Below are 27504 nucleotides of genomic sequence, written 5' to 3'. Positions count from 1 at the left end.
CTGCCCTCTGTGACCATCTCTGCTGAGAAGCATCGACAGTTCGTCCTGTAGCCGCCAAGCTCACGAACCTCAGCCACCAGATGTTCCTGAAGCACAGGGCGAGTCCTGTTCTCAGAAGCCAACCCAGCTGTGCGTCTGGGCTCTGCTCTCTCACACCGCAGCTAGATCATCTGCAGCGACTCTCCTCTCTCCTGGGAAGCATCTCCAGCTGGTCCACGTCCTGCACGGTGCTGCAGGGGGGCAGCAAGGCACGCTTGTGACATGAGGGTCTCGGCACACGTGAGGTAGGGTCAGCAGTGAGGTCCACAACTCGACACACGCCCTCCACACCTGGGCGGCACTCGTGGGTACCCCTCAACCAGGCGGCCACGAGAAACAGATGAAAACAGGGCACACAGACAGACTTCAGCTCACCAATCAGATGAAAACACGGCACACAGACAGACTTCAGCTCACCAATCAGATGAAAACACGGCACACAGACAGACTTCAGCTCACCAATCAGATGAAGGTTTTGGGGTTGGGTTTTTTTCGGACAACGATGCACATTTTAGCTTCCGAATGTGCACAGGGGCACAAAGGTTCGGACGCTGGTACCATGGGCACCACAGGAGGGTGGAAAAAACCAACTCATTCGATTTTATTGTATTGATTTATTTTTTAATTTATTGAGACAGAATCTCACTGTCGTCCAGGATGGAGTGCAGTGGTGCAATCTCGAATCACCGTAACCTCCGTCTCCTGGGTTCAAGCGATTCTCCTGCCTCAGCCTCCCGAGTAGCTCAGATTACAGGCATGTGCCACTATGCCCGGCTAATTTTTGTATTTTTAGTAGAGATGGGGTTTCACCACGTTGGCCAGGCTAGTCTCGAACTCCTGACCTCAGGCAATCCACCTGCCCCAGCCTCCCAAAGTGCTGGGATTACAGGCGTGAGCCACCGTGCCTGGCCTTGATTTTAAAATCTACAATTCATCACTCATGAAAGAAATGTTTTCATGGAAAAATGTCTTTTAAAATGTAACTAAAATATATTTTTTAAAAACACACTTTATGAAGTTTCTCAGGTCAAATAACATTTAAGAGGGGTCCACTGATTATAAACGGTGTGAGATAAACTCTGCTGGAATTGTGCCATGTGTGCTGTTGCTGTGCAAAGCTACATGGCGACTGAGAACCATAAAATGATTTTCAGATGTATGTCTAGAGAAAATGGAAACAAAAACAGAGCTGGTAAATCCAGATATTCGATAATTCAAAAAATATAAATCTTGAATTCCTGGCACCAATTTTAAAAAACATTAGACTCTATGACAAGATCATCTCCTTTAGGGCACATTCTTAACAGCTTTGACTTATATAAAAATGCAGCATCCTGCAGAGGACACATGCCGTGCTTCCAGTGCACTGCAACATCATTCGGCGGCGTTCGGCCGGCCGCTGGTTCGCCTGATGGCGCAAGCAAAGCAGCATGCTCTGCGGTCCCACAGGCGGCGCCACGGCTCTACCTTAGTGTTCTGTAAATACTAAAAAATCATGCAGAAATCTCCTAAGGCAACAGCTATGATGACAAATCTCCAAACATCCCAAAGCAGCCATGTCCTGGGGAACTTCCTGCGGTGTCCACAAAGCAGCTGCTGCTGTCCTCCAGCAGAATGGGATGGCTCCTCTGGTTCCATGGCTGGTCAAGAATGACTTCTGGAATCAGTGACAATGCACCCAGGAACTGACCGAAATCTCCTTGCAGGATACAAATCATTTCATAATCTTACTCCTGCTTAACTTGCTGCCTAGAAAAGGCTGTGTTTTCCACCCGTCACTACTGGCCGTGCATATTCTACAAAATCATCTATAAGAACAGGCCAAGCTCCTAAAGGAAAGCAAGCAAACAGAAAACCCGTTAGAGCACCGTTTTTATCTTCAAAGCATTGTGTCACATATCAATCCAACATTTACATTTCAAGAACCCAAATGATTTGAGGTCCGTATCATTTGTGTTTCACAGAATGAACCAGCCCAAGTTACCCAGTTCTTTTGCCCTAGCACAGCCAGGTCGGGAGCCCTGGTGTGTGCGTGCTAGTATGTCTAGGGGGCTGTGGGCTCACAGTGGCCCTGCTTGCTCCATGAGTGCCCCAGGAAGTCACACCAGCTGCTCAGGAAGGGAGCTAAATGGACCCACTCGGAGCAGGAGGCACATTCCTCAGGTCATTGGCATTCTTGCCAGCAGGGAGTGCTGCCTCCTGCGGCTCTTCCCCAGTGGGACCACCCCATCGTGCCCTTCCCTTCCCCACCCCGGCAGCCCCGAGGGCCCTCTGAGCTCCTGCACTGCTGCCTCAATCCTGGAAGCTGTGCTTCTGTCAATGAAATTCAATGATCCCTTCTTTCACTTGACAAGCATTTACTGGGTGCCTCTGATCTAGGGACAGTGCAAAGTGTGCAGGACACAGAGAAACAGAAGCTAAAACAGGCAGACAGCCACGTAAACCACCCGTTAAAGGCACGGCACCAGTGCCCAGAACAGATCACTGCCTGCCGAGGGGGCAGGGAGGAAGCAAAGTGGGTGGGAGTCTAGAGGGGAGGCCTTCCACCCAGAGACCATCCCTCCCGAAGGTGGCAGCGTGCCCAGCACACAGCAGGCTCCAAAGGTCCTCCAATGCAGCGTCCTAAACACAGGGGGAGACAAATACATAGAGATATATTTATGTAAGAAGACAGGAGCTGGAATCTCTGAGGAAGCCTAAAGAGTGCAGTGTGGAACTGACCTAAGGCATCATGTGTGACTGAGAATCTGGGAGTGGTGGTTTCCGAACACCTAACTCCATGGCTCCACCATGGGAGTCTCTGCACATCCAATTTTGAAATGCTTTGGCTTAGAGGGCTGTCTTCTTGATTTACACTAAATATAAAGCCGTATTTTTCTTTTGTATGATTTACAGAAAATAAGGAAGGGGGTAGGTAGTATTATCACCACCGCCATCTCAGTGACGGGGTCACCACTTTAGAGGCAGGAAAAGTTAACATTCTCAGGTGTAAGCATTTCGGTCAATCATCTGAAGCACAACTTCTGGTACCTTCTTCATCGTAGTTAGACATATCATCTGCAATCATGTTTCCAAAGTCCAGCAGGAGGTTCCAGGTGTCCCTTGGAATTGATCTTTTGTGATGTTCCTAATATATAAGGAGAAAAAAAAAAAACCCACCAGATTTAAAATACAGAGCTTAACTCTCATACATTCTAGTGGCCTAGCGATCTTTAATTAATGATCTTCATTAATTTGATTAGGAACAAGTACAATAACATTGTTAAAAGTAATAGTGTTCTGCATAAATGTTAAGTGCTACAACAATGCCAATGTCCAAATATAGAAAGTGACTTATTTAACAAGAAAACATTTTAAATATTACAATTATAAACTCCTGTTTTGTCACACAGAAGGGCAGCATTTTAATCTCGTTACCTGCCCATCAGCTGCATGTATATATATATATTCATGAACAGCTCATAAGCTTGTCTTACATTTTAAAACATTAACTGCTATCGAATTACATGTAGTTTTCTGCAACGTGTTTTTTCCCCACTCAGCACAACGTTTGAAGCGTATGCGGGCTGACTTGTTTGCATTTGTTTGCATGGCTCCAAAGCTGTGCTCCATCGCACCAATATTCTGACTTTTTAGTCCGTTCTCCTTTGGATGGTCACTGGCTTTTCCAGTGTTCTGCTGTTACGACGACACTGTGAGCGCCTTCATCCCCATTTCCACACACAAGAGCGTGAGGTTCTCTGGGAAACATCTAGGACTTAGGTTTGACCCAGGCAAGGCGTAAGGGGGCTGTGGGCACAGCATTACTGACCTCTGGATATTTTGAGAGAAGTAATATTGGCACATGATGTGATGAAACACACAGCTGCAAAGGCGCCTCCCCACGGCAAACCCGCAGGACTGAGTGACACCACCTTCCACAGACAGCTCCGCCCCCGCCTGCCATGCTCTCCGGGTGCCACCCACAGAACTGAGTGACACCACCTTCCACAGACAGCTCCACTCCCCGCCTGCCATGCTCTCCGGGTGCCACCCGCAGAACTGAGTGACACCACCTTCCACAGACAGCTCCACTCCCCGCCTGCCATGCTCTCCGGGTGCCACCCGCAGAACTGAACGACACCACCTTCCACAGACAGCTCCGCCCCCGCCTGCCATGCTCTCCGGGTGCCACCTGCGGTACAGCTCCGCCCCTGCCCGCCATGCTCTCCGGGTGCCACCCGCAGTACTGAGTGACACCACCTTCCACAGACAGCTCCGCCCCCGCCTGCCACGCTCTCCGGGTGCCACCCGCAGTACTGAGTGACACCACCTTCCACAGACAGCTCCGCCCCCGCCTGCCATGCTCTCCGGGTGCCACCCGCAGTACTGAGTGACACCACCTTCCACAGACAGCTCCGCCCCCGCCTGCCATGCTCTCCGGGTGCCACCCGCAGTACTGAGTGACACCACCTTCCACAGACAGCTCCGCCCCCTGCCTGCCATGCTCTCCGGGTGCCACCCGCAGTACTGAGTGACACCACCTTCCACAGACAGCTCCGCCCCCGCCTGCCATGCTCTCCGGGTGCCACCCGCAGTACTGAGTGACACCACCTTCCACAGACAGCTCCGCCCCCTGCCTGCCATGCTCTCCGGGTGCCACCCGCAGTACTGAGTGACACCACCTTCCACAGACAGCTCCGCCCCCTGCCTACCACGCTCTCCGGGTGCCACCCGCAGTACTTAGTGACATCACCTTCCACAGACAGCTCCGCCCCCTGCCTGCCACGCTCTCTGGGTGCCACCTGCGGTACTGAGTGACACCACCTTCCACAGACAGCTCCGCCCCTGCCTGCCATGCTCTCTGGGTGCCACCCGCAGGACTCAGTGACATCACCTTTCACAGACAGCTCCACCCCCTGCCTGCCATGCTCTCCGGGTGCCACCCGCAGTACTGAGTGACACCACCTTCCACAGACAGCTCCGTCCCCACCTGCCATGCTCTCTGGGTGCCACCTGTGGTACTGAGTGACACCACCTTCCACAGACAGCTCCACTCCCCGCCTGCCATGCTCTCTGGGTGCCACCCGCAGGACTCAGTGACATCACCTTCTACAGACAGCTCCACCCCCCGCCTGCCACGCTCTCTGGATGCCGTTCCCAGATGAGGAAGCAGAGGCATGTGGAAGTGACTTGCCCAAGCCACAAGACTTGTAAGTGGCAAAGTCTGTGTCACCCGGTGTCAGGTGAACGGAGGCGGTGCGGGTCCTGGCCTGGCTGTGTGTTGGCATTGGAAGACCACTTCTTTCACTTTCATGGACAGAATGGCAAGAGGTCTGGGCATCTCTGCCATCACCAGGCTTGTGACCACTCACTTTCAACAACCCACAGCTGCATCTGCTGCCAGCAAGACGAGCTGGCACGACACAGCCCTGTCCCATGCCAGGAAAGTGTCTCTCCAGAGGACCCACGAAGGCCTCCTTTCCTTCTGAGCACGGTAAGACACACTTAGAAATGGCCTCAGGCCACAGACACACACAGTGGCTGGCACCGCCAGATACACTCCAAAGTTCTGGAACCCAAACCAATGTAGAGAAGTGTGGCACTGGCACTGTGTTGAGGATTCGGAGTTCCCAGTGGAAAGAGAATTACTGTCTAGGTCCTCAGAGGAGACAACACGGGGGCTGCTGGGCTGGGGTCGCAGAGTCTCCAGGAACCCCAGCCTGAGAGGAGCTTCCGTGACTGCCAAGGAGCCACATTCTGAGTTGGCCCCGGATCAGCCCCATCCCAGCCCTGTGGTCTCCTGCAAGGTGACAGAGCCAAGTGGCAACTTGTCTGGACCTGTGGATCTCTGTGTGGGACGTTCATCTGCTGAAAACCTCCATGTGTGAGGCCTGAGGTGGATGATTACATGCAGCCTCACACCTACTGACCTCCCTCCACAGGGAGCACAAGAGCGAGATGCAGGAAGACACTTACCAGTAAGAACGTGTTCCAGAGATCTAAAAACTTAAACCTTCCAGATAACACTAACTTCCAATACGCAACAGCCATTTCTAAGTCTGGCAAAAAGAGAGAAAGAGCAGTTAGTAAATCTCACTCTCTTTTTCTACCGCACAAAAAACAACCACTTCTTAGCACATCAATATTTACTTCATCAATAAAATGTCCAATCTTACCCAAGAGTCATGAGGCTTAATCTCTACGGAAGCGCTCCAGAGAACTGTATGTAGTCTAATTTTATAAATCTGGGGAAACGTCTTTAAAAAGGTTTTGTATATTAAGTTATTTGGATATGCACACAATTCCCCCCTAATTAATCAGTTTTGGAGACTTGCATTTCCATACATAGTGGGTGTTCTTTAAACATGACCTGATCTGGATGCTATTAATTCATATCATTTGTTTTTAAAAATAGACCACTGGCCTGAGTGTCAAACTGCAAACCAAAGGACCAGTTTAGAAAGGAAGGGACACATTGTTCTCCAAATAGACCTGCCTTATTACTATATGAACTAGACAGAATCTGTTTCACAAGTAATTACAGAGGCCTTCTGAGGCTCTGATTTGTTCCTAAAGCATCAAGTTAAATTGGCACCTAGCAGGGAAAGCGTTCTCACTGATACAAGACATCTACACACTGACACTGCGTATCAATCCAACAGGACATCTACACTGTGTATCAATCCAACAGGACATCTAAACATTTACACTGTGCATCAATCAAACAGGACATCTGCACATCGACACTGCATATCAATCAAACAGGACATCTACACTGTGCATCAATCAAACAGGACATCTGCACATCGACACTGCATATCAATCCAACAGGACATCTACACTGTGCATCGATCAAACAGGACATCTGCACATCGACACTGCGTATCAATCCAACAGGACATCTACACTGTGCATCAATCAAACAGGACATCTGCACATCGACACTGCGTATCAATCCAACAGGACATCTACACTGTGCATCAATCAAACAGGACATCTGCACATCGACACTGCGTATCAATCCAACAGGACATCTACACTGTGCATCAATCAAACAGGACATCTGCACATCGACACTGCGTATCAATCCAACAGGACATCTACACTGTGCATCAATCAAACAGGACATCTGCACATCGACACTGCGTATCAATCCAACAGGACATCTACACTGTGCATCAATCAAACAGGACATCTGCACATCGACACTGCGTATCAATCCAACAGGACATCTACACTGTGCATCAATCAAACAGGACATCTGCACATCGACACTGCGTATCAATCCAACAGGACATCTACACTGTGCATCAATCAAACAGGACATCTGCACATCGACACTGCGTATCAATCAAACAGGACATCTACACTGTGCATCAATCAAACAGGACATCTGCACATCGACACTGCGTATCAATCCAACAGGACATCTACACTGTGCATCAATCAAACAGGACATCTGCACATCGACACTGCGTATCAATCAAACAGGACATCTACACTGTGCATCAATCAAACAGGACATCTGCACATCGACACTGCGTATCAATCCAACAGGACATCTACACTGTGCATCAATCAAACAGGACATCTGCACATCGACACTGCGTATCAATCAAACAGGACATCTACACTGTGCATCAATCAAACAGGACATCTGCACATCGACACTGCGTATCAATCCAACAGGACATCTACACTGTGCATCAATCAAACAGGACATCTGCACATCGACACTGCGTATCAATCAAACAGGACATCTACACTGTGCATCAATCAAACAGGACATCTGCACATCGACACTGCGTATCAATCCAACAGGACATCTACACTGTGCATCAATCAAACAGGACATCTGCACATCGACACTGCGTATCAATCCAACAGGACATCTACACTGTGCATCAATCAAACAGGACATCTGCACATCGACACTGCGTATCAATCAAACAGGACATCTACACATCGATACTGCGTATCAAACACGACATCTGCACATCCACACTGCGTATCAAACAGGACATCTGCACATCAACACTGCGTATCAAACAGGACATCTACACATCAACACTGTGTATCAAACAGGACATCTACACATCAACACTGCGTATCAATCAAACAGGACATCTACACATTGACACTGTGCATCAATCAAAGCCAACACCCTCACTTTTCCCACACGGGAAGGTGGTGATTATTTCACGACTTCTATACAAATCTCTGCTACTGAAGATGTCTAATAGAATATGAATGCTTAGTTTCAGGGCTGTCTCCAATCCATAGTTTGTGAAATACTGATTTATTCTCTGCTCACCAGAATCTTGATAACGATTTCTTTTTATATGCTTGACACAGCAAGTACATAAAGGGGTTCAGAATTCTACTTTTTTAAAGTGACCGGCCAGGCGAGGTGGCTTACTCCTGTAATCCCAGCACTTTGGGAGGCCGAGGCGGGTGGATCACCTGAGGTCAGGAGTTTGAGACCAGCCTGACCAACATGTTGAAACCCTGTCTCTACTAAAAATAAAAAATTAGCAGGGGATGGTGGCTCATGCTTGTAATTCCAGCTACTCGGGAGGCTGAGGCAGGAGAATCACTTGAACCCAGGAGCCAGAGATTGCGCCAAGCCAAGATTGCACCATTGCACTCCAGCCTGGGCAACAAGAGCGAAACTCCGTCTCAAAAATAAATAAATAAAGTGACCTCCTTTAATCATGTTGAACAGTGTTCATCACTTTTAGGCAATAAAAGAACAGTTACATTTATGTAAGATAAACTAATGTGAAAAGCAGATTAATATGTTAAGTAATATATTAGTTTAAATGCAAAGCACATAACTAAACACTTTTCAAAGGATTTTTTTCTAAATCTGGTTTAATCCCACCTAAACAGAAGTTACTAAAGTTGGAGCTCTAGCAAGATTTCCGGGTCGATCATTATTAAAATGGGATAAGCAAGAGACGTATGAGTACAAAACCCACTTTAAATAAAACGCCTCTAAATTCCCTGTGTGCAAAGGCATCATTACCAACTTCCTCAGTTTTGAACACCCTGGAGTCTTAATCAGAAAGAAAGAGAGAGTCAGAAAGTGCCACGTAACTGAGATACGGAACAGCTCTCTAGACCTTACCGATGGGACCCGCAGTAAAATGCTAAGAAGATGATTAGTCTTGTCCTGCTTATAAGTCTACATCCTTATCACTTAGGAAGAACATTAATTGAAATCTATATTCAACTCATCTTAATGATGTAAAGCTCTCACACTGAGAAATGGAGGTGAACCTGGGGAAGAAGAAAAAATAAAGTTTGATGGCATACATGTAATCTAGTTACTCAAAGTTTTATGGCATACATTTAAATCTAGTTACTTTGGGTTAGTTTTGGTCCTAAAAACTTTTCTTACGAAGGACCTGATTTGTATGTTTGTTAATCACATTATCAGAAGTAAATATACGCTTTTTCAATTTTATTATTTATATAAAAATGTTTAATATTGTCCTAATGGACTTAGCCATTTGCAAAACAGTAACAACAACAACAACAAAAACAACAACTCAGAATGGCAGAACTTGAGAGTAGAAATCAAGACCAACAGCTACTCTCGTGGCTACATCTTTATAGCAGCTATTTCCTTCTCAAGAACCTTGAGAAAGTCTCATCTCCTAAGTGAAAACATGTTAGAAGAAGGCATTACTATTTAAAATTCATGCTTGTGGTGCTTCACTTAGGATTAGATAATGAAGATGGGTCCTCTATCAAAAAAGGACCTTAGGGCAGACATGAACATTAGCTAGCTCTCATGAAACTTGACCTCCTCAAACATCAAGATTCTCAAAGCTGGCCGGGCACAGTGGCTCACACCTGTAATCACAGCACTTTAGGAGGCCGAGGGAGGAGCTTCACTTGAAGTCAAGAGTTTGAGACCAGCCTGGGCAACAGAGCAAGACCCTTACCTCTTTTAAAAAACACACACACACAAGATTCCCAAAGCCAACTGATCCCAGACTCTAGCCAGTATGAAACTATGTTGCTTTTTACATTAAAACAGAGCCAAGTAACTTTATCCTCTTTAGTAGGTTAACCACTAGTTAAGAGGAAAGCATCATCTTACATAAAAATACAGTACAATTTCACACACACACACAGACACACACACATACACACAGATACACACAAATACCCACATGGAGACACAGACACACACACAGAGACACAGATACACAGACACACATACACACAGTGACACACACACAGATACAGACACACAGAGACACACAGAAACAGACACAAACACACACACAGACACACACACGAAGGAAATAAAGGGTAAATCTGTGTCTTTTGGCTCCATGTTCCCATGGCAGTCCATGCTTTTTCTAGGAACAGTTGGACACTTGTCTCAACCTGTTCAATTTATCCTTAATTTCTCACAAGACAGACCATGTAATCTTTGGAAACGGTAAACTGATGGCTCTATTTTTGGGTTATAGTCATACAATTATTATTCTTGTTTTATTTCTGTTTTTTAAAAGCCCTCAAAAAAACTTTTCTAAAACTCGTGTATAATCTATTTGAAGCGTTCACACAATCTAACCATTTCCCGAGGAGGCTATTGTTATAATAAAATTTCATATTCTCTCAGCTATTGTCATGAAGCAAAGAAACAAAACCAGTAGCGCTTCCCACCCTGTAGTGAATGATTCTGACAAACATTTCATTTAAGTGTCTACAAGAGTGAACAAGTCCTTGTTCTCAGTGAGGAATTCAAGGATAAACTCTCAATCTGTTGCAGCTTTCAATGGCCTGTTCTGCCACTGAAAGTTCTGATGCTTGAGGAAATTTATAAAACGCAGGCTGAACATGGTAGGTCCTGAATCTTAAAAATGTTTCAAAACACTCTATATACTGACCTTCCTTGAAACATTTGTGCAGAAGGAAAATAAAATTTTGCAACTCTTAACTGGGCAATTAATTTAGACTCTAATTTATAACCTCCTGGAAATTACCATGGAATGAAGTGGTGGCGCCAAGTGGAAGGAACTCTGCGCGTTTCCAGGACGGGGCAGCCGGGCTCGCTGCGGGGGGCGTGGCAGCCTCTGCAGGCCCAGTGCTCTTCCCTAGCCACCACGCTGCGAGGAGGCCCAAGCAGAGCAGCTGGGGGCAGGTGGGAGGCCACAGCGGAGAGCAGCACGGGTGGAAGAGAAGGGCCACCCAGTGGAATCTGCCCAAGTTCCTGACCCAATGGATCATCAACTACCAAAATGACTGTCATTTGAAGCCACCGTGTTTTGCGCAGTCATTACTAACCCAGGCGGCCGGCCTGGCTGAAGCCCGAGGGCCTGTGTTTCCAGCTCTGCAGTGATGCCGATGTTGCTGGCTTTGCCAAGGGCCTAGAAAAGCTCCGTAATACTTTTCCGTATGTGTCAAGTTAACATGGCATTATAAGATAAAAATTTTTAAAGATAATACCTACACATGACAGTCAGATAAAATGCTAATCTTTTTAACATTTTTCCATGTCAACATTTAAATGAAGGATCTCTTGCATTGCAGAGTATCAATAACTATAAATGGTTACCTCTAATAGAAGCTGAATTATCCTAAGATTATACTGAAGATATTAAAGTAACAGTTCAAAATAGTTAGAAAAAAAGTTTTATCATTCACTGAAATTTCAAAGTGTCCTTCCTGATAAACATTTAACAATAACAAATAATTGCTATTATTTTAAAATTTGGATCAGACTAATTCTCACTTTGGAAGGGAAGCTGGATAGACGTCTAAGAATTAAACTGCTCAAAAGTAAAGCATGACCCACACTTTCCTTGAAAAATCATGATCATTACACTCAGACCTGAAATGGCCAAATTTTAGAAAAGTGCGAGAAGCAGCATTTCTTGTTTGGGTGACTATTGCCAGAGAAAACGGGGGTGAGGGGATGAGGAAACAGAGAGAAGTGGAGGAAAAAAAAAAAAACCTGCATGAGATGGAAGAACAGCCACAGCAGAAACCAGCACCTGTCAGGAGCACAGGTGGCCCTGTCCTTACCAAGTGACAGAGCTCAAGAACGCTGAGGGATCTCATCCCAAGTCTTCCTTGCACCATTATTCTCTTGTCTATTTGCTTTTTTTTTTTTTTTGAAATAAGGTCTGGCTCTGTTGTCCAGGCTGGAGTGCAGAGGTACAATCTCAGCTTACTGCAGCCTCCACCTCCCAGGCTCAAGCAATCCTCCTGCCTCAGCCTCCTGAGTAGCAGGGACTACAGGTGCATATCACCACACCCAGGTAATTCTTGTGTGTGTGTGTGTGTGTGTGTGTGTGTGTGTGTGTATATATATTTTTTTTTTTGAGATGGAATCTTGCTCTGTCACCCAGGTTGGAGTGCAGCGATATGATATCAGCTCACTGCAACCTCTGCCTCCTGGGTTCAAGCGATTCTTGTGCCTCAGCCTCCTGAGTAGCTGGGACTACAGGTGTGCGCCACCAGACCCAGTTAATTTTTTGTATTTTTAGTAGAGATGGGGTTTTGCCATGTTGCCCAGGCTGGTCTCGAACTCCTGACCTTAAGTGATCCACCCAGAAGTGCTGGGATTACAGGCATGAGCCACCAAGCTCGGCCTGCTTGTTAGTTTCTAGAAAAGACTGGTAATGGTTTCTTGAGAATATTGATGATAGTTACTGAGTAATCAGGGTCTAAACTAAAATGAGCTTTAACTTTAATGACTATTTTGCCTCAGCGTCTTAGAAAGAAATGAGTGGAATAGAGAAGATAAATAACAAGAGTTTTATCGTAGAAAACCAAATGCTTTCATTTGTTAAAAGTAGACTGAATCTGACATCTGGCGTGTTGTTCATAAATCAAGAGTTATTTTACAAACAGTCATTCTGTAGATGCAGAAATACTTTTCAGTGTAGACTTTCCCCTCTTTTGATATGCTAAGTCATTTCTCCATTCAGAGGCAAAATAATAACTCTTCACTGCCTTTAGAATAAACATTTCCTGCCCCGAGTGTGGAAACTAATTTAAATTTCAGCATAGGTTTTCAGGGGACAGGGTGAAGTTTGCAGACCGAGAGCTAAGTCTCCGTGGTTGAAACAGTAAGTCTCTGACCACATCTCCTGGAGGCCATGTTTCGTGGTGAAACGGGCTCTTCTCCAGCTGGCTCAGGCTGGAAGCGGAATCCAGGTGGGTGGGATGGCAAACTGTTCTAAAGAATCCCCATTGCCGTCACTGTCCTTTGGATGTTAAACCTCGTTTTTTTCCCCACACAATATAAAAAACCTAAAGCACCAGAACCAGTGCTGGAGACCAGCCGGTTTAGACCGGAAGTCATACTGCTGGTGGTACACAGCGGAGAAGCCCGTTTACTGTGTCTCTAGGTAGAAATATCTAGAGGATGTGACAGCCTCTGAGAAACATGATGTTACTATGTGGATTTTAAAAAATATAATACTTGCTATAATGTGCATATTGGAAGCAACTGTGAAACTGGTCTGTGATCGCCAGTGTAGTCTGTTGTAAATTCAAAGACAGCTTGTTGAACTTTGTTTTATTTTATTTTTTATTTTTTTTTTTGAGACGGAGTCTCGCTCTGTCACCCAGGCTGGAGTGCTGTGGCCGGATCTCAGCTCACTGCAAGCTCCGCCTCCCGGGTTCACGCCATTCTCCTGTCTCAGCCTCCCGGGTAGCTGGGACTACAGGCGCCGCCACGTCGCCCGGCTAGTTTTTTGTAGTTTTAGTAGAGACGGGGTTTCACCGTGTTAGCCAGGATGGTCTCGATCTCCTGACCTCGTGATCCGCCCGTCTCGGCCTCCCAAAGTGCTGGGATTACAGGCGTGAGCCACCGCGCCCGGCTGAACTTTGTTTTTATTTTTTACCTACTGTTTTCAGAGTGCCTATTTTGAATTAAAATTTGTTACACCACTGCAAAAAAAAAAGAGTTTTAGTCCCCAAAGTAAAATGTCAGCTTACAAAGAGCAGTCTCGGGCACATCCATTAGGATGGCCACTATTCAGAAAACAGCAATTGTTGGCAGGATGTGCAGAGGTTGGTTGGATGCTCTGCTTCGTTGCTGATGGGAATGTAAAAAAAAAATATGGTGGTTCCTCATTCCTCAAGAAATTAAACAGAATTACCATATAGTCCAGGAATTCCATTTCTGCATATACACCCAAAAGAATTAAAAGCAGGGACAGGTGCGGTGGCTCACGCCTGTAATCCCAGCACTTTGGGAGGCCGAGGCAGGCGGATCATCTGAGGTCGGGCGTTCAAGACCAGCCTGACCAACATGGAGAAATCCTGTCTCTACTAATAATACAAAAATTAGCTGGGCGTGGTGGTGCATGCCTGTAATCCCAGCTACTCGGGAGGCTGAGGCAGGAGAATCGCTTGAACCTGGGAGGCGGAGGTTGCAGTGAGCCAAAATTGTGCCATTGCACTCCAGCCTGGGCAACAAGAGTGAAACTCTGTCTCAAAAAAAAAAAAAAGAATTAAAAGCAGGGTCTAAAACAGGTATATGTACATGCATAACGCATGTTCACAGCAGTGTTATTCACAAGAGCCAAACAGTAAAATCAAACCAAGTGTCCACTGGGATGAATCGATAAACAAAATGTGGGCTACACAAACAGGGAATATTATTCAGCCTTGAAAAAGGAAGGAAATTCTGACACACACTACAACAAAACATTGTATCAAGCGAAATGAGCTAGTCACAAAAAGATACATACTGTGAAATTCCACTTATGTGAGGTCCTAGGAGGAGTCAACTCCAGAGACCAGAAGTAGAATGGGGGCTGCCAGTGGCTGGGGAAGAGGGAAGGGGGGAGTCAGTGTTTGATGGGGACACAGTTTCAGTTTGGGAAGATGAGAAAGTTCTGGGAATAAACACTGGTGATGTTTACACACTTTGAACGTACTTAGTGCTACTGAACCGTACACTTCAACAGTTAAAATGGTTAAAAGAAAAGACAAAAGGCGGGGCGCGGCGGCTCACGCCTGTAACCCCAGCACTTTGGGAGGCCAAGGCGGGTGGATCACGAGGTCAGGAGATCGACACCATCCTGGCTAACACGGTGAAACCCCGTCTCTACTTAAATTAGCCGGGCGAGGTGGCGGCGCCTGTAGTCCCAGCTACTCGGGAGGCTGAGGCAAGAGAATGGCGTGAACCCGGGAGGCGGAGCTTGCAGTGAGCTGAGATCGCGCCACTGCACTCCAGCCTGGGCGACAGGGCGAGACTCTGTCTCAAAAAAAAGAAAAGTAAAGAAAAGCCAAGAGAACAGTCCTGGGGAAATAAACCCCCAAGGACTCCTGACTTGACTGGTTTAAACATGAGACATCCCACACTCCATCAGTCTCTCCTTTAGACAAGCAGCCTACGAGGACGCAGCACTAAAAGGGGGCGGGGGAGGGCCCTGGACAGGTGGGGCGGAGGGAGCACAGTGTTTAACCTTCCCTGAATCCGTGCATAAAAGCAGTTGCAGCAATTAGAAAGCAAAGTCAAACACCCAGAGGCAACATTTACCATAAATTTGGGTGAGAAAGTATCATCACCAACCCAAGTTGTAAGCACCAGGGGATGAGCCACTGCCAGCAATAGGACCCGCGTGGTGCCGGGGACGTGGGGGTCACAGGTCTCTGACAGATGTGAGAACAGGAGGGCCTCGGAGATGCCTACACGCCAAGACTAGGTAAGGACAAGCCTGAATTAGGCTGTGGCAGCGGGCAGAGGCCACCAAAGGGGCCCACACTGCAGGGAAGGGCCTGAGAGCAGAAGAGCTGGGCCGAAAGGGAAAATGGAGATGGGAAAGAGAGAAAAGCTGAGGAGGGGAGAGCATCAGTGTCAGACAATCTGACAGCAAAGCAGACATTTCTGTCTACTACACGCCTGCACACACACACACAGCCAAGAGGGAGCACCATGAAGTCAAAAAGCTGCCCCGAACCATCCTCCTGAAAGACTAGGAAAACTAATTTCACATAAAAATAAGCAACAGAACAGCCCTGAGATCAAATCCCACACCACGCTTTCCGAAGAAAAAAGATACTACAAACAGAAGTCACCCTTTGAAAATGAATGCATGCTGGGAAACACACCTACAAAACAGATCAAAAGTGCGACCTTCAGCCGAAACCATGGCTCACGCCTGTAATCCCAGCACTTTGGGAGCCTGAGGTGGGAGGGCTGCGTGAGACCAGCAGTCTGAGACCAGCCCGGGCAACACAGTACAACTCCGTCTCTCCAAAAAAAATTTAAAAATTAACCAGACACAGTCTGCGTGCCTAAAGTCCCGGTTAGATGGGAGGCTGAGGTGAGAGGATCACTGAAACCCAGGAGCCTGAGGCTGCAGTCATGACCACACCTCTGCACTTTAGCCTGAGCAATGGAGGGAGACCTCAACTCTAAAATCAAATGTTAAGCCAGGTGTGGTGGCTCATGTCTGTAACCCTAGCACTTTGCGAGGAAGCTGAGGTGGGAGGATCGCTTAAGCCCAAGAATTTGAGGCTGCAGTGAGCTATGATCACGCCACTCCACTCCAGACTGGGCAAGAGAGCAAGACCCTGTCTCAAAATAAATTAAAAAAAATTTTTTTTAAAAAAGTGTGACCACTGACTTCAAAATAGGCTAAAGGACATTAAGAAATGAAACAAAACATGAAACACCACAAATGAGAATTAGGAAAACTTAGTAATGAGGAAATCACACTCAAGAATTAGAAACAAAGGAAAATCATTCTGGAAATGACTTTACTAGAAGGCACATGAGGGAGATAAACTCAAAGGCAGTCACACACTGCGTAACGTCTCCGCCAACGACAGGCCGCATAAGTGACAGCGGTCCAACAGGACTGCAAAAGTGCATTTTCACTGCACCTTTTCTATGCTTCAGTGTTTGTATACACAAATCCTCACCACTGTGTTATGGTTGCCTACCGTATTCCGTACAGTCACACACTGTCCAGGTTTGTATCCTGGGAGCCATGGGCTGTGCCATACCGTTAGGCATGCAATAGGCTATGCCACCCAGCTTTGCAAACATGCACCCTGTGACGTCGCACAAGGATGAGACTGCCTAACAATGCATTTCTCAGAACCTATCGCTGCCATTATGTGACACATGACAGGTGATGACTTCAGAGAAGAAGATGGTGAAAAAGGAAGATCATTTTTAAAAGAAAAAAGAAATGAAGTACAGATTAAAAGGACCTAGAGAAAGCAACGCACACTGCCAAAGACTTAACTCCACAGAAGACCCAGCTCCACAGGGGACCCAACTCTACAGAAGACGCAGTTCCACAGGGGACCTAACTCCACAGGGGACCCAACTCTACAGAAGACGCAGTTCCACAGGGGATCTAACTCCACAGGGGACCCAACTCTACAGAAGATGCAGTTCCACAGGGGACCCAACCACACAGAGGACCCAGCTCCAAAGAAGACCCAACTCCACAGAGGACCTAACTCCAATTAAATGGGTAACTGGAGTTTCCAGAGAGACCAAAACCAAATACAAGGAACAGAACAAATGCTTAAAACCATAATTCAAGAACATTTCCCCTGAAATTAAAAAAGATTAGAAAGTACTTACGGAAAACACTCAGCATCATATGAGAACACTGACCATGGATGACCCACAACACCCAGGCACATTTTAGTAAAATTACTGGGCTTCAAAGCAAAAGAAAAAATGGCCTTTGTTTGGGTATTTAGGCAAAACAGTAAGCAACTTACAAGGCCAAGAAGACCGGCTTATCATCATTCTGACAGTAACAATCTGCGCCAGAAGAAAGTGAGCGACACCTCGAGACATTCCAAGGAACAAAAAGGAGGCCAGGATTCTGTACCCACCACGCAAGGACTCGGGGACACCGTCCCCAGCAGCACTTCCTGGGGATCCACCGGAGAACGAATTTCAAAACCTGTGAGCAGGGAGATGTCAGCAGAAGCCCTGGCGATGAGCAGGGGCTGCTGGGGAACAGAGCGAGGACCACCCAGAACGACAGGGGAGGCCTGGCTGTGTGCTTGGAAAACAAAGGCAGGGCCAAACTATTGTTTTAAACGGGGGGTGTGTATAACCCCCTTTTCCTTTCCACGACTCACAGCAGTTCCACTGGCGGAGACACATTCACATCATCACTCTGAGCCTGTGGTGTGTGCCACGTGGGACTGGCTAACACGTCACCACGGATGTTCTAACGCTACCTCCACCTGCGCCCTGGAGGGCCAGAGCAGAAGAAGGGAAACACAGCTGTAACACAGACAAGCTCAAGTAGGAAAAATAATCTGTAGTCCTGACTGTGGTTTAGAAGCTTCCAAATGAACGAAAATTAAAAAAATAAAAAAATAAAAAGCTTAGAAACGACGGCTCTGAACGAGTACCAGCAGCGACTCCGCCACGGCCTGAAACCAGTTTCCACTAAAAGAAATCGGGGCTTCTTGGAGAAAAAGCAAGTCCAGGTCTGGGGCAGAAGGCGACTGGACGAGCCCAGGACAGCCTGCAGTGCAGACAGGAAGTGAGCTGTCACCACCAGAGCACACCAACAGCACTCCATGAGTTCACGGGGACGTGAACAATCAACTGCCCTTCGGTCGAAGGAAGCAGGGAACGCACTTGCCCCAGAGGTCATCTGGCCTTTCTGAGCAGCCTGTACCTCTGGCACCAACACCAGGAGATAGAAAGACTTCCTTCTGTGATCATCCCAGCTCACAAACAGAAAGGGCAGGACAGGCTCTCATTGCTTTGCAGCCCTGAGCAAGGCTGGGGGTCTCGGCACTGCTGGTGTCCTTAGGTGCTGCACATGGCAGGCTCCTGAGCCAAGATGCAGCAGGCACTGCTACTGTTACCCAAGAGGCAAAGCGAGAGCCCAACAGGCCCCACGCGCCTTGCACAGCAGGCACCGCAATTTAGTAACCACAGTGTGGGGCCGAGACGCATCTCAGCACCTGGTATCTCTCGCCAGCCCTCTGTCTCCCCGCCGTGCCTCTGCCCGAGTCCCCCTGGCGCCTCTGCTTCCGTACCTCTGTCCCTCTGTCCCCCCGTCTCTCTATCACTCTGTCTGCCGTGGCTGTCCCTCTGTCCCCCTGCCTCTGTCTCGCTATCCCTCTGTCCTCCGCGCCTCTACCCCTCCGTTTCCCGTCTCTCTATCCCTGTCCCCCATGCCTCTGCCCCTCTGTCCCCCCGTGCCTGTGTTCCCTGTCCTTCTGCCCTGTGTCTCTGACCCTGTGCCTGTTCATCTGTGCAACTGGCCTCTCAGGTGATCACTGCACACCTCCCAGCACCCAACCCAGCTCCACCTCCACTTTCACTGCAGTCCCCAAATCCCTGCTCTAGGGTTAGGAATGACAGTTAAAGTGAATGCAGACTCCTCAAGTAAAAAAAACATTTATTATTGTCCACGCAAATGGGCCATATTAATGATCCATAAAAATGCATTACAGTATTTTAAAATAAAACGCAAAAGTGGGCTAAATTGTTGGTATGCAGGCTGGGGTCTACGTGGCACAGAGAGAACAATTATGAGCTGACACAGGACATTTACAAATTAGTTTACATTTTAAAATTTAAACATGTAAACCCAGAAGTGGAGAGACGCTATCAACTGAGATTTTCAGGCACATGGTATTATAAACTCATCTACCTACGTACAGAGCAAAGTGCGGAGAAGAAAAGAAACCAAGAGGGTGGTAATGTTACAGGTGGGCCAGCCACGGTGGCTCATGCCTGTCATCCCAACACACTCTGAAGTGGGAAGAATCCCTGAGCTCAGGAGTTCGAGACCAGCATAGGCAATAAGGCAAGACCTTGTCTTTATTAAAAATTAAAAAACAAAAATGAAAATAGCCAGATGTGGTGGCGGACGCCTGGAGTCCCAGTTACTCAGGAGACTGAGGTGGGAGGATTGCTTGAGCCCAGGAGATTGAGGCTGCAGTGAGCTGTGACTGTACCACTGCACTCCAGCCTAGGTGACAGAACGAGACCCTATCTCAAAAAAACGAAACCAAAACCCAAAAACATTAGTTGGCTATACAGAAATCATGTTGCTCACGTCCACTGATCATCTCATTATGATCTGGCATTTTACATATTTGGATTTCATACTCACCTAAACCTTTCTGCCCTGGGTTCTTAGCGAAAGTGAAGGTAAACTGATAAAAATCTTTAAATTTGGCTGTGTCCTTCAGCTCCTGCTCCAGTCTTGGCAGAAGAGCCTTTAGCTTCTCCATGCTGTCACACCTGCAATGACAGAGACAGTGGTTTGTGTTGCAGCAGACGCACCACCCTAGTTGACTCTCCTCTTGTCCCCTGTGCAGGAACTGTGGCCAGGCACGTGGCTCCAGCTGGAGACAGTATTTCCCAACTTCTTTTCCTAGGCGCGGCCTAAGGCTCTAAATGATCATGTAAGAGAAGGGAAGGGGGCAATGTCTCCCTTGCTGAAAGGAATTCAAAATGCTCTAAGACAGATACTGGTGGCGGCTGCCCAGCTCTGGGAATATACTAAAACCACTGAGTTGTAGACTTTAAATGAGAGAAAATATAGTATGTGAATTAGATCTTGATAAAATTATTAAAAGAAAAGCCCAAAACAACATCTTTTGCCCTCTTCCTGAGAACTGGAACAAGGGCGTGGTCTGACTCGGTAGCTCTGACTATGGAGAGAGGCCCCTGCCCTGCGGTGACAGGGCATGAGGTGACAAGATGGCAGAGACGAGGGAATAGAAAGACGGAAAGCGCCGATTTCTCAGTGACTTGCAGAATGGAGTCACCCTGCCAGCCTGGGCCACTGCTACCTCTGTCCCATCATACAAGCAAAAAATAAACTCATATAAATCTTAAGCTACCTTATTTAGGGATCTCTTCATTACAGCAGGTTAGATTTGAAATATCCAGGTATTGTAAAACACAGCTCTATATTGTTTTAAAATTGATTTTTTCCATCAAAAAGTCAATAACCTTTAAAAACAGTCAACAGCCTTTAAGGCAGAAATCGACAACAGTAAAACGAAGTCTATCTTTCTAATTCCGACTGCACAGCAAAGCACAGAATAAAAGCAACACTTATCCACTTACCCAAGTAGAGCAGAGGTAAGGAAAGAACATTGGAGAAAGCTTTAGAGCAGCTAGAAAAGTCCATAAAGACGAACACAGAAAAGCACAAATGTAGGACTCAGTCCTGTGCGTAGCCACAGTCCCGTTCTGGTCAACAGCAGGAGGTGGATGTGACAGTGGTCCCTTAAAATCATAATGGCACCTAGAGGTTCCTGCCACCTCAGGGCGTCAGAGCCACTGCAATGTCTAGCACAATGCATGACCATTTCTACCTTTAGGTGTGTTTAGATACACAGACTTACCATTGTGTTACAGCTGCCTACGGTACTGAGGACAGTCACCCGCTGAACAGGTTCGTAGCCTAGGAACAACAGGCTGTACCACAGACTAGGTGTGTAGTGGGCTGTACCATCTCGGTTTGCGTAAGTACACTCTGTGATGTCTGCACAATGAAATTTCCTAACAATGCACTTCTCAGAACATGTCCCTGTCTCTTAAGTGATGCATGACTGCACTGCAGGTGAATGTGAGTGTAAGCACCATCTACATCAAGGGTGACGGCTGGGCCAGGTGCAGCAGTTCATTCCTGTAATCCCAGCGCTTTGAGAGGTGGAGGAGGGAGGATCGCTTGAGGCCTGGAGTTTGAGACCAGTCTGGACGACATAGCTCAGAGACCCAGTCTCCACAAAAAATAAAAACTAGCTAGGCATGGTGGCATGTGCCTGAAGTCCCAGCAACCCACTGGACCCCAGTTGGCACAACAGAGTGTGACGCTCTTAAAAAAGGGAGTGGGTGGCAGCTGAGGGCTCTTTGCCATTTCAGCCTCCTCTTCCGTCCAGGGAGGCACGGACAATCCGACTTCTGGGCCAGGCCCACTGTGTCCCACCACCTACCGGAGCAGTCCTTCAGCGTGCCTCTAGCTGGATGTAAACAGGAACTCACAGTGTGCACCACCTCACATCTGGCTGTCTCTGGCTTTGTGATGTCTGAGAGGTTCGCTCCTGTGGGTATGCACGGCTCCAGCTGTTCATTTTCTTTGCCACATAGAATTCTTGTTATATACGTATTTTATGATTCATAAACGCTACTGTTGGTGAACATTCCGGCTGTTTCTAGTTTCCTAGTTTGGAGTAATGGTGTCAACACTTCTCTACACAGATCACAACATACCACGTAGGCACATTCCAGAGTGGCCAGCAGGGTCACAGCGTCTGTGTACCTTCCATTGAGTAACTGACGTCGAAACAGTGCATTGGAGATCCCGCTCCACGCATTTTCGCTCACATCTGCTATCGTGTCTTATTTTAGCCCCCTAGAGGGTGGTTTGTGATGGTGTTCTATTTCACTGACATTTTCACCTGCATTTCCCCAGTGAATGAGATTAAGCATCTTATACTTTTAACTGGCCCTTGTGCATCCTCTTTTGTAAAGTGCTTGTCAAATCTTTGGCTTGTTTTCAACATCTTTTCTTATTGCTTTGTAGAAATTCTTTATATATTAAAGATACAAGCCTTTGCCAGGTATTTTTAAAGAACTTTCACACAGAACAAGCATTGCCTTTCTACTACCCTGATGTTTCTTAATCAGAAGTTCTTATTTTTACTATAATATGCTCTATCAGTATTTTTCTTTACAGTGATTTATTGCTTTTGTTGATGTTTTAGAAACTATCCTATTTCAGTCACAAAGACCTTTTCCTATATTATTTTCTACAGACTTTTTGCTTTTGCCTTTCATACTGAGATCTACATCTATCTGAAACTGATGTTTACATATGGTATGCGGTAGAGATCAGGATTTATTTCTCCCCAAAATACTAGCTAATTCTCCCAGTATCATTTATTGAAAAAATGTCTGTCTCCACTTAAGTCTAGCTCTGTCATAAACCAGAAGTCCCTACATACACGGACTTCTTTCTGAGCCCTTCATTCTGCTCCACTGGTCTCTGGTCTATTTATCTGATCTGGCACTTGATGCCATGTAGTCTTCATTATCGTAGCTGTAAAGTTCTGATTATCTGGCAGAGCAAATCTTCCCATCCTGTTCTTTTCTTCAAGAACTGCTTTTGGTTGCGCATTTTATAGAAATTTCAAATCAGCTTGTCAAATTACACATATATAAACCCACTATCTATTTGGATTTTCAAACTGAGATCACATTCAATATAAAAACCCAAGGATAAAATACTGTGTTCCAACCTATGAATGAAGTATATTTCTCCATTTATTCAGGTCTTCTTTCCTGTCTCTCAATGAGTTATTATTTTCTCTATGGGAATATCACACATCTTTAATCCGATTTTTTCTAGGTATTCTGTATTTTTGAAGATACTGAAAAACGACATATATTTTAAAATTTACTGTTTTGCTGATTGTTGCACTTGGTGTCCTGAAATATAACAGGATTTTATTTGCAGACCTTGGACCCTGCAGTGTGGCTAACGTCACTACTGATTCGCATATTTTATCCATAGATTAGACTAGCTGTGATCTCCTGTTTAATACTGAACAGAAATAGTCATTCGGGTTTTGTTCCGTCCCAAAGGGAAGGTGGCTTACAATTCCCGTAAGTATAATGTTTGCCATAGGAATTTTTTCCTTTTGGTCAGATTAAGAACTGCCCCTCTTATTCTTAGTTTTCCATGAGGTTTTTTTTTTTTTTTAAATGAAGAAACACTGAATTTGATCAAACCCATCTTATGCACTGGGATGATCCTTTTTTTTTCTGTTGTTAACCGTGGTAAATTAATTATACCGATTAACTTTGTAACATTAAACAGATCTTGCATTCCTGGATATAACCAACTTTGTCATGATGTATCATTCTGGGCTTATCGTCTTGGATTTTTTGCTAATGATTGGTCAGTTTCCTGATACTGTGTGTAGGATTTTTGCATCTTATCATCTCAGGCATCTTCTGATTCTTATAACTGAGAGTGGCCTATAATTTTTCATTCTCAAATGTTATTCCTTAGTTTTGTCATGCAGCTTGTGCTGGCCTTAAAACAAATTGTGAAATCTTTCTTCCTTTACTATTCTCTGGAAGAAGATGTTTAAAATTGGGGATTTTCCTTTTCATTAGCAGTTTGGTCGGATGTGCCTATTAAGTCATTCCAAACGGGAGTTGTCTCTTTGAGAAGATTTTAAATTACAGGCTCAAATTCTTAAGAGTTACAGAACTATTAAGATTTTCTATTTCTTCATGTGTCAGTTTTAGTAAGTTATATTTTTCACATAGGTTGTCAAATTTACTGGCATAAAGCTCTTCATAACAGACTTTTTTTTTTAATGCTTCTTGCACCTATCATCTTGTCCCTTTTTTCATCTACGTATGTTACTTATGATTTACTACATTTATAAGTCTTTTCAAATAACAAGCTTCTGGCTTTACTGATCCTTCCTGATGACAACTTCTTTTCTATTTCATTATTCTTGTAAATTAGTGCTGCTTTAAAAATATTAATTCCTTCCTTCTATATTCTTTTCTATTTCTTGAGATGGAAGGCTTTGTTCACTGATTTTCAGCCTTTCCTTCTTTTTTTTTTTTTTTGGAGACGGAGTCTCGCTCTGTCGCCCGGGCTGGAGTGCAGTGGCCGGATCTCGGCTCCCTGCAAGCTCCGCCTCCCAGGTTCACGCCATTCTCCTGCCTCAGCCTCCCGAGCAGCTGGGACTACAGGCGCCGCCACCTCGCCCAGCTAGTTTTTTGTATTTTTTAGTAGAGACGGGGTTTCACCGGGTTAGCCAGGATGGTCTCGATCTCCTGACCTCGTGATCCGCCCGCCTCGGCCTCCCAAAGTGCTGGGATTACAGGCTTGAGCCACCGCGCCCGGCCTTCCTTCTTTCTAAAATATGCATTTAATAAGCTGAATTCTACAAGCTTACATATATTATATTTTCACTATCCAAGATATTTTCTAATTTCCATTGTAACTTCTTTCTCATCCCAAGGGTTACTCAGAGGTATGCAATATCCACACATATCCTACCTAGTTATCTTTTTGTTATATTCCTAGTTTAACTGTACTGTGGTCAGAAGACATACTCTTCATCATTTCAAACCTCTGAAAATCATTGCAATTTATTTAATAGCCCAGTTTATTGTCAATTTTTATTAATGTTCTGTGCCTTTAATAAAGTTTTTTTTTTTTTTTTTAATTTTAAACATCAGGAGAGAACACGAACATAATCCCCCACTACCACAAATTATGCAGTCCAGTTTCCCACATTTGGGAAAATCACAGGCATCAGCACATCTGGAATGCAATGGATAAGCCCAGCCCTGGGAAAACCACCTTCATGATCATGGTATCTCTCCTGCCAGGCTGTTTTGTGTTTTCTTTTGAAAAGAATATGTATTCTTCAACATCGAAGGCAACGTTCTAAACGTTCTCCTAGGCCATTTTTTGTGCTGTCCAAATCTTCTATTTCCTCACTAATTTTTCATCTACTCACTCTATTAGTTACTACGATGTGTGTGAAAACTCCTCACTTTGATCATGGGTTTGCATCTTTCTCTTTGCAGTCGCTTATTTTTGCTTTAAATACTTTGGGACTCTTCAATAAATACATAAACACATAAGTGCGACTGCCTTCCTGGTGAGATAAACCCTTTATCATCATAAAATGGCCCTCCTTATCTGCAGAGTTCCTGTACGCCTCAAAGCTGTTTTAGTTGTATCTATTTTAAACAATATGAACAGGTGATATTTAAACATCCATCTGGGCCAGGCATGGTGGCTCCCGCCTGTAATCCCAGCACTTTGGGAGGCTGAGGCAAGGTGGATCGCCTGAAGTCGGGAGTTCAAGACCAGCCGGGCCAATGTGGTGAAATCCTGTCTCTACTAAAAATACAAAAATTAGCTGGGCATGGTGGCAGACGCCTGTAAACCCAGCTACTCAGGAGACTGAGGCAAGAGAATTGCTTGAATCCATGAGACGGAGTTTGCTGTGAGCCGAGATCGTGCCACTGCACTCCAGCGTAGGTGACAGAATGAGACTCCATCTCAAAAAACAAACAAGAGTACACTCGAAAATAACAATAAAAAGTAGAGTAAATGCATAAACTGGCAACATAATCGTTTATATTATCAAGTATTATATACTGCACATAACTGGATGTGCTACGCTTTCATACGAATGGCAGTGCAGCAGGTTTGTCTGTGCCAGCATCACCACACACAGGCAATGTATTGAGCTATGACATTATGATGGCTGGGATGCAGGAATTTTTTAGCCCCATTCTAACCTTACGGGACCACTGTTGTATAAGCAGTCCACTGTTGACCGAAATGTCACTATGCAGTGCATGACTGTAGTTCAATAAGCTTAATGATTAAGAGACAGTTACATTAGGCCCTTTCATTTACTTTCATAACTTATCTGATAAGTGAGAAACACCTTATTAATGAAGCCTTTATCCCAATCCTGTAGGTAGAATAGAAAATGTTACAAGCAAAACCAAAATGACATCTTAATTTTAACATCGCAGCATAATAAATTCTACATTTAATATACAGTATTATGAAATAACATGAATGAACTGAACCTGGTATTTACTGTCAATTCAAAATTGGAAAGAAAAAAACTCAAAAAGAAAAAAATGAGTTACAGAAGGGGTTAATATGAAAAAATCAAAATGTGAAATGAAATAAAGCTTTAAACTGAAAATTAAAAGGAAACCAAAGGCTTAATAGTGCAGAGAGTGCAGATGCGTAAGAAATTTTTAAGACACACAAAGAAAATAAACATATGAAATTAATATGTAGAGGTTGCTGAAAAATAATTAATGTTAAAAGTATTTTCATTTCTGAAAAAATTTAAGCTAAGAAGAACTGACTTACCCGAGTTCTGTCATGCCATCTAGAAATTCCTTTCTGCTAAATTCACACTGAGTTGCTGCCCTGAACTTCCACGCTATGACCAACACACTGATACTGGCAGGGTCTAGGCTCAGATCGTCACAAAACTGTTGAATCCCATCGATTCCAATTTTGTTTTCATCTTGTGGATCTGTAGTTAGTATCAGGGGTAAAGGAAGTTATACTATTTTGAAAAGTAATTCTAAAATAGGAGGTTTGAGTCCTAAAATTCTATTATACTACATAGTTCTAGCAAGCGTGTTTCCAATACATCAATCAATAGGCTGCAGTTTTCTACTACACATGAAAGAAATAGTGAGCAACTAATAATTTATCCAGAAAACGGTCCTATTTTTAAAATCTAGGTTTCTGGGGTTTAGGGAAAAAAAAATCATTGAATTTTTTTTGAGAAGATCTGTTCACTAAGAAAATTTAATTTCCCTAAAGAGAAATATTCAAGTTTAGAGAAATTTAGCTCACCCAAAGGCAAACTGCTATAAAAGATACTGTATTGATAAAGTATTTACAATACCTTGGGTTTTTATCACAACTCTGCCAAAGTAAATGAATGATTGATGTT

General features: G+C 45.2%; 2 protein-coding genes across 7 annotated transcripts in view; both read right to left on the bottom strand.

Moving 5' to 3' along the window:
• Nucleotides 1-831: 831 nt before the first annotated feature.
• DCUN1D2 (defective in cullin neddylation 1 domain containing 2) overlaps nt 832-27504 on the bottom strand; it is a 36790-nt gene continuing 10117 nt past the window's right edge. For 5 of the 6 annotated variants that reach the window (XM_017861813.1, XM_017861817.1, XM_017861816.1 and 2 more), the window contains exons 3-7: nt 26907-27075; nt 20124-20254; nt 5998-6080; nt 3070-3166; nt 1016-1868 (exon numbers count right to left, since the gene is read on the bottom strand). In XM_017861813.1, coding sequence (XP_017717302.1) covers nt 1789-1868; nt 3070-3166; nt 5998-6080; nt 20124-20254; nt 26907-27075 — 560 coding nt within the window. In that variant the 3' untranslated portion in view covers nt 1016-1788. Of the gene's footprint in view, nt 1869-3069; nt 3167-5997; nt 6081-20123; nt 20255-26906; nt 27076-27504 lie in introns of all 6 variants that reach the window. The other variant, XM_017861814.1, reaches the window with a different exon arrangement.
• On the bottom strand, nt 3425-5990 carry LOC108521828 (uncharacterized). The gene is made up of 2 exons (XM_017861819.1): nt 4260-5990; nt 3425-4213 (listed from the first exon to the last, which is right to left on the bottom strand). Exons 1-2 carry the CDS (start codon nt 4592-4594, stop codon nt 3721-3723), a joined length of 828 nt encoding a protein of 275 aa, XP_017717308.1. The 5' UTR covers nt 4595-5990; the 3' UTR covers nt 3425-3720.

Source organism: Rhinopithecus bieti, unplaced genomic scaffold (assembly GCF_001698545.2).
Source record: "Rhinopithecus bieti isolate Rb0 unplaced genomic scaffold, ASM169854v2 scaffold_62034, whole genome shotgun sequence".
Classification (NCBI taxonomy): domain Eukaryota; kingdom Metazoa; phylum Chordata; class Mammalia; order Primates; family Cercopithecidae; genus Rhinopithecus; species Rhinopithecus bieti.
This window is presented reverse-complemented; position numbering and strand designations above follow the sequence as displayed.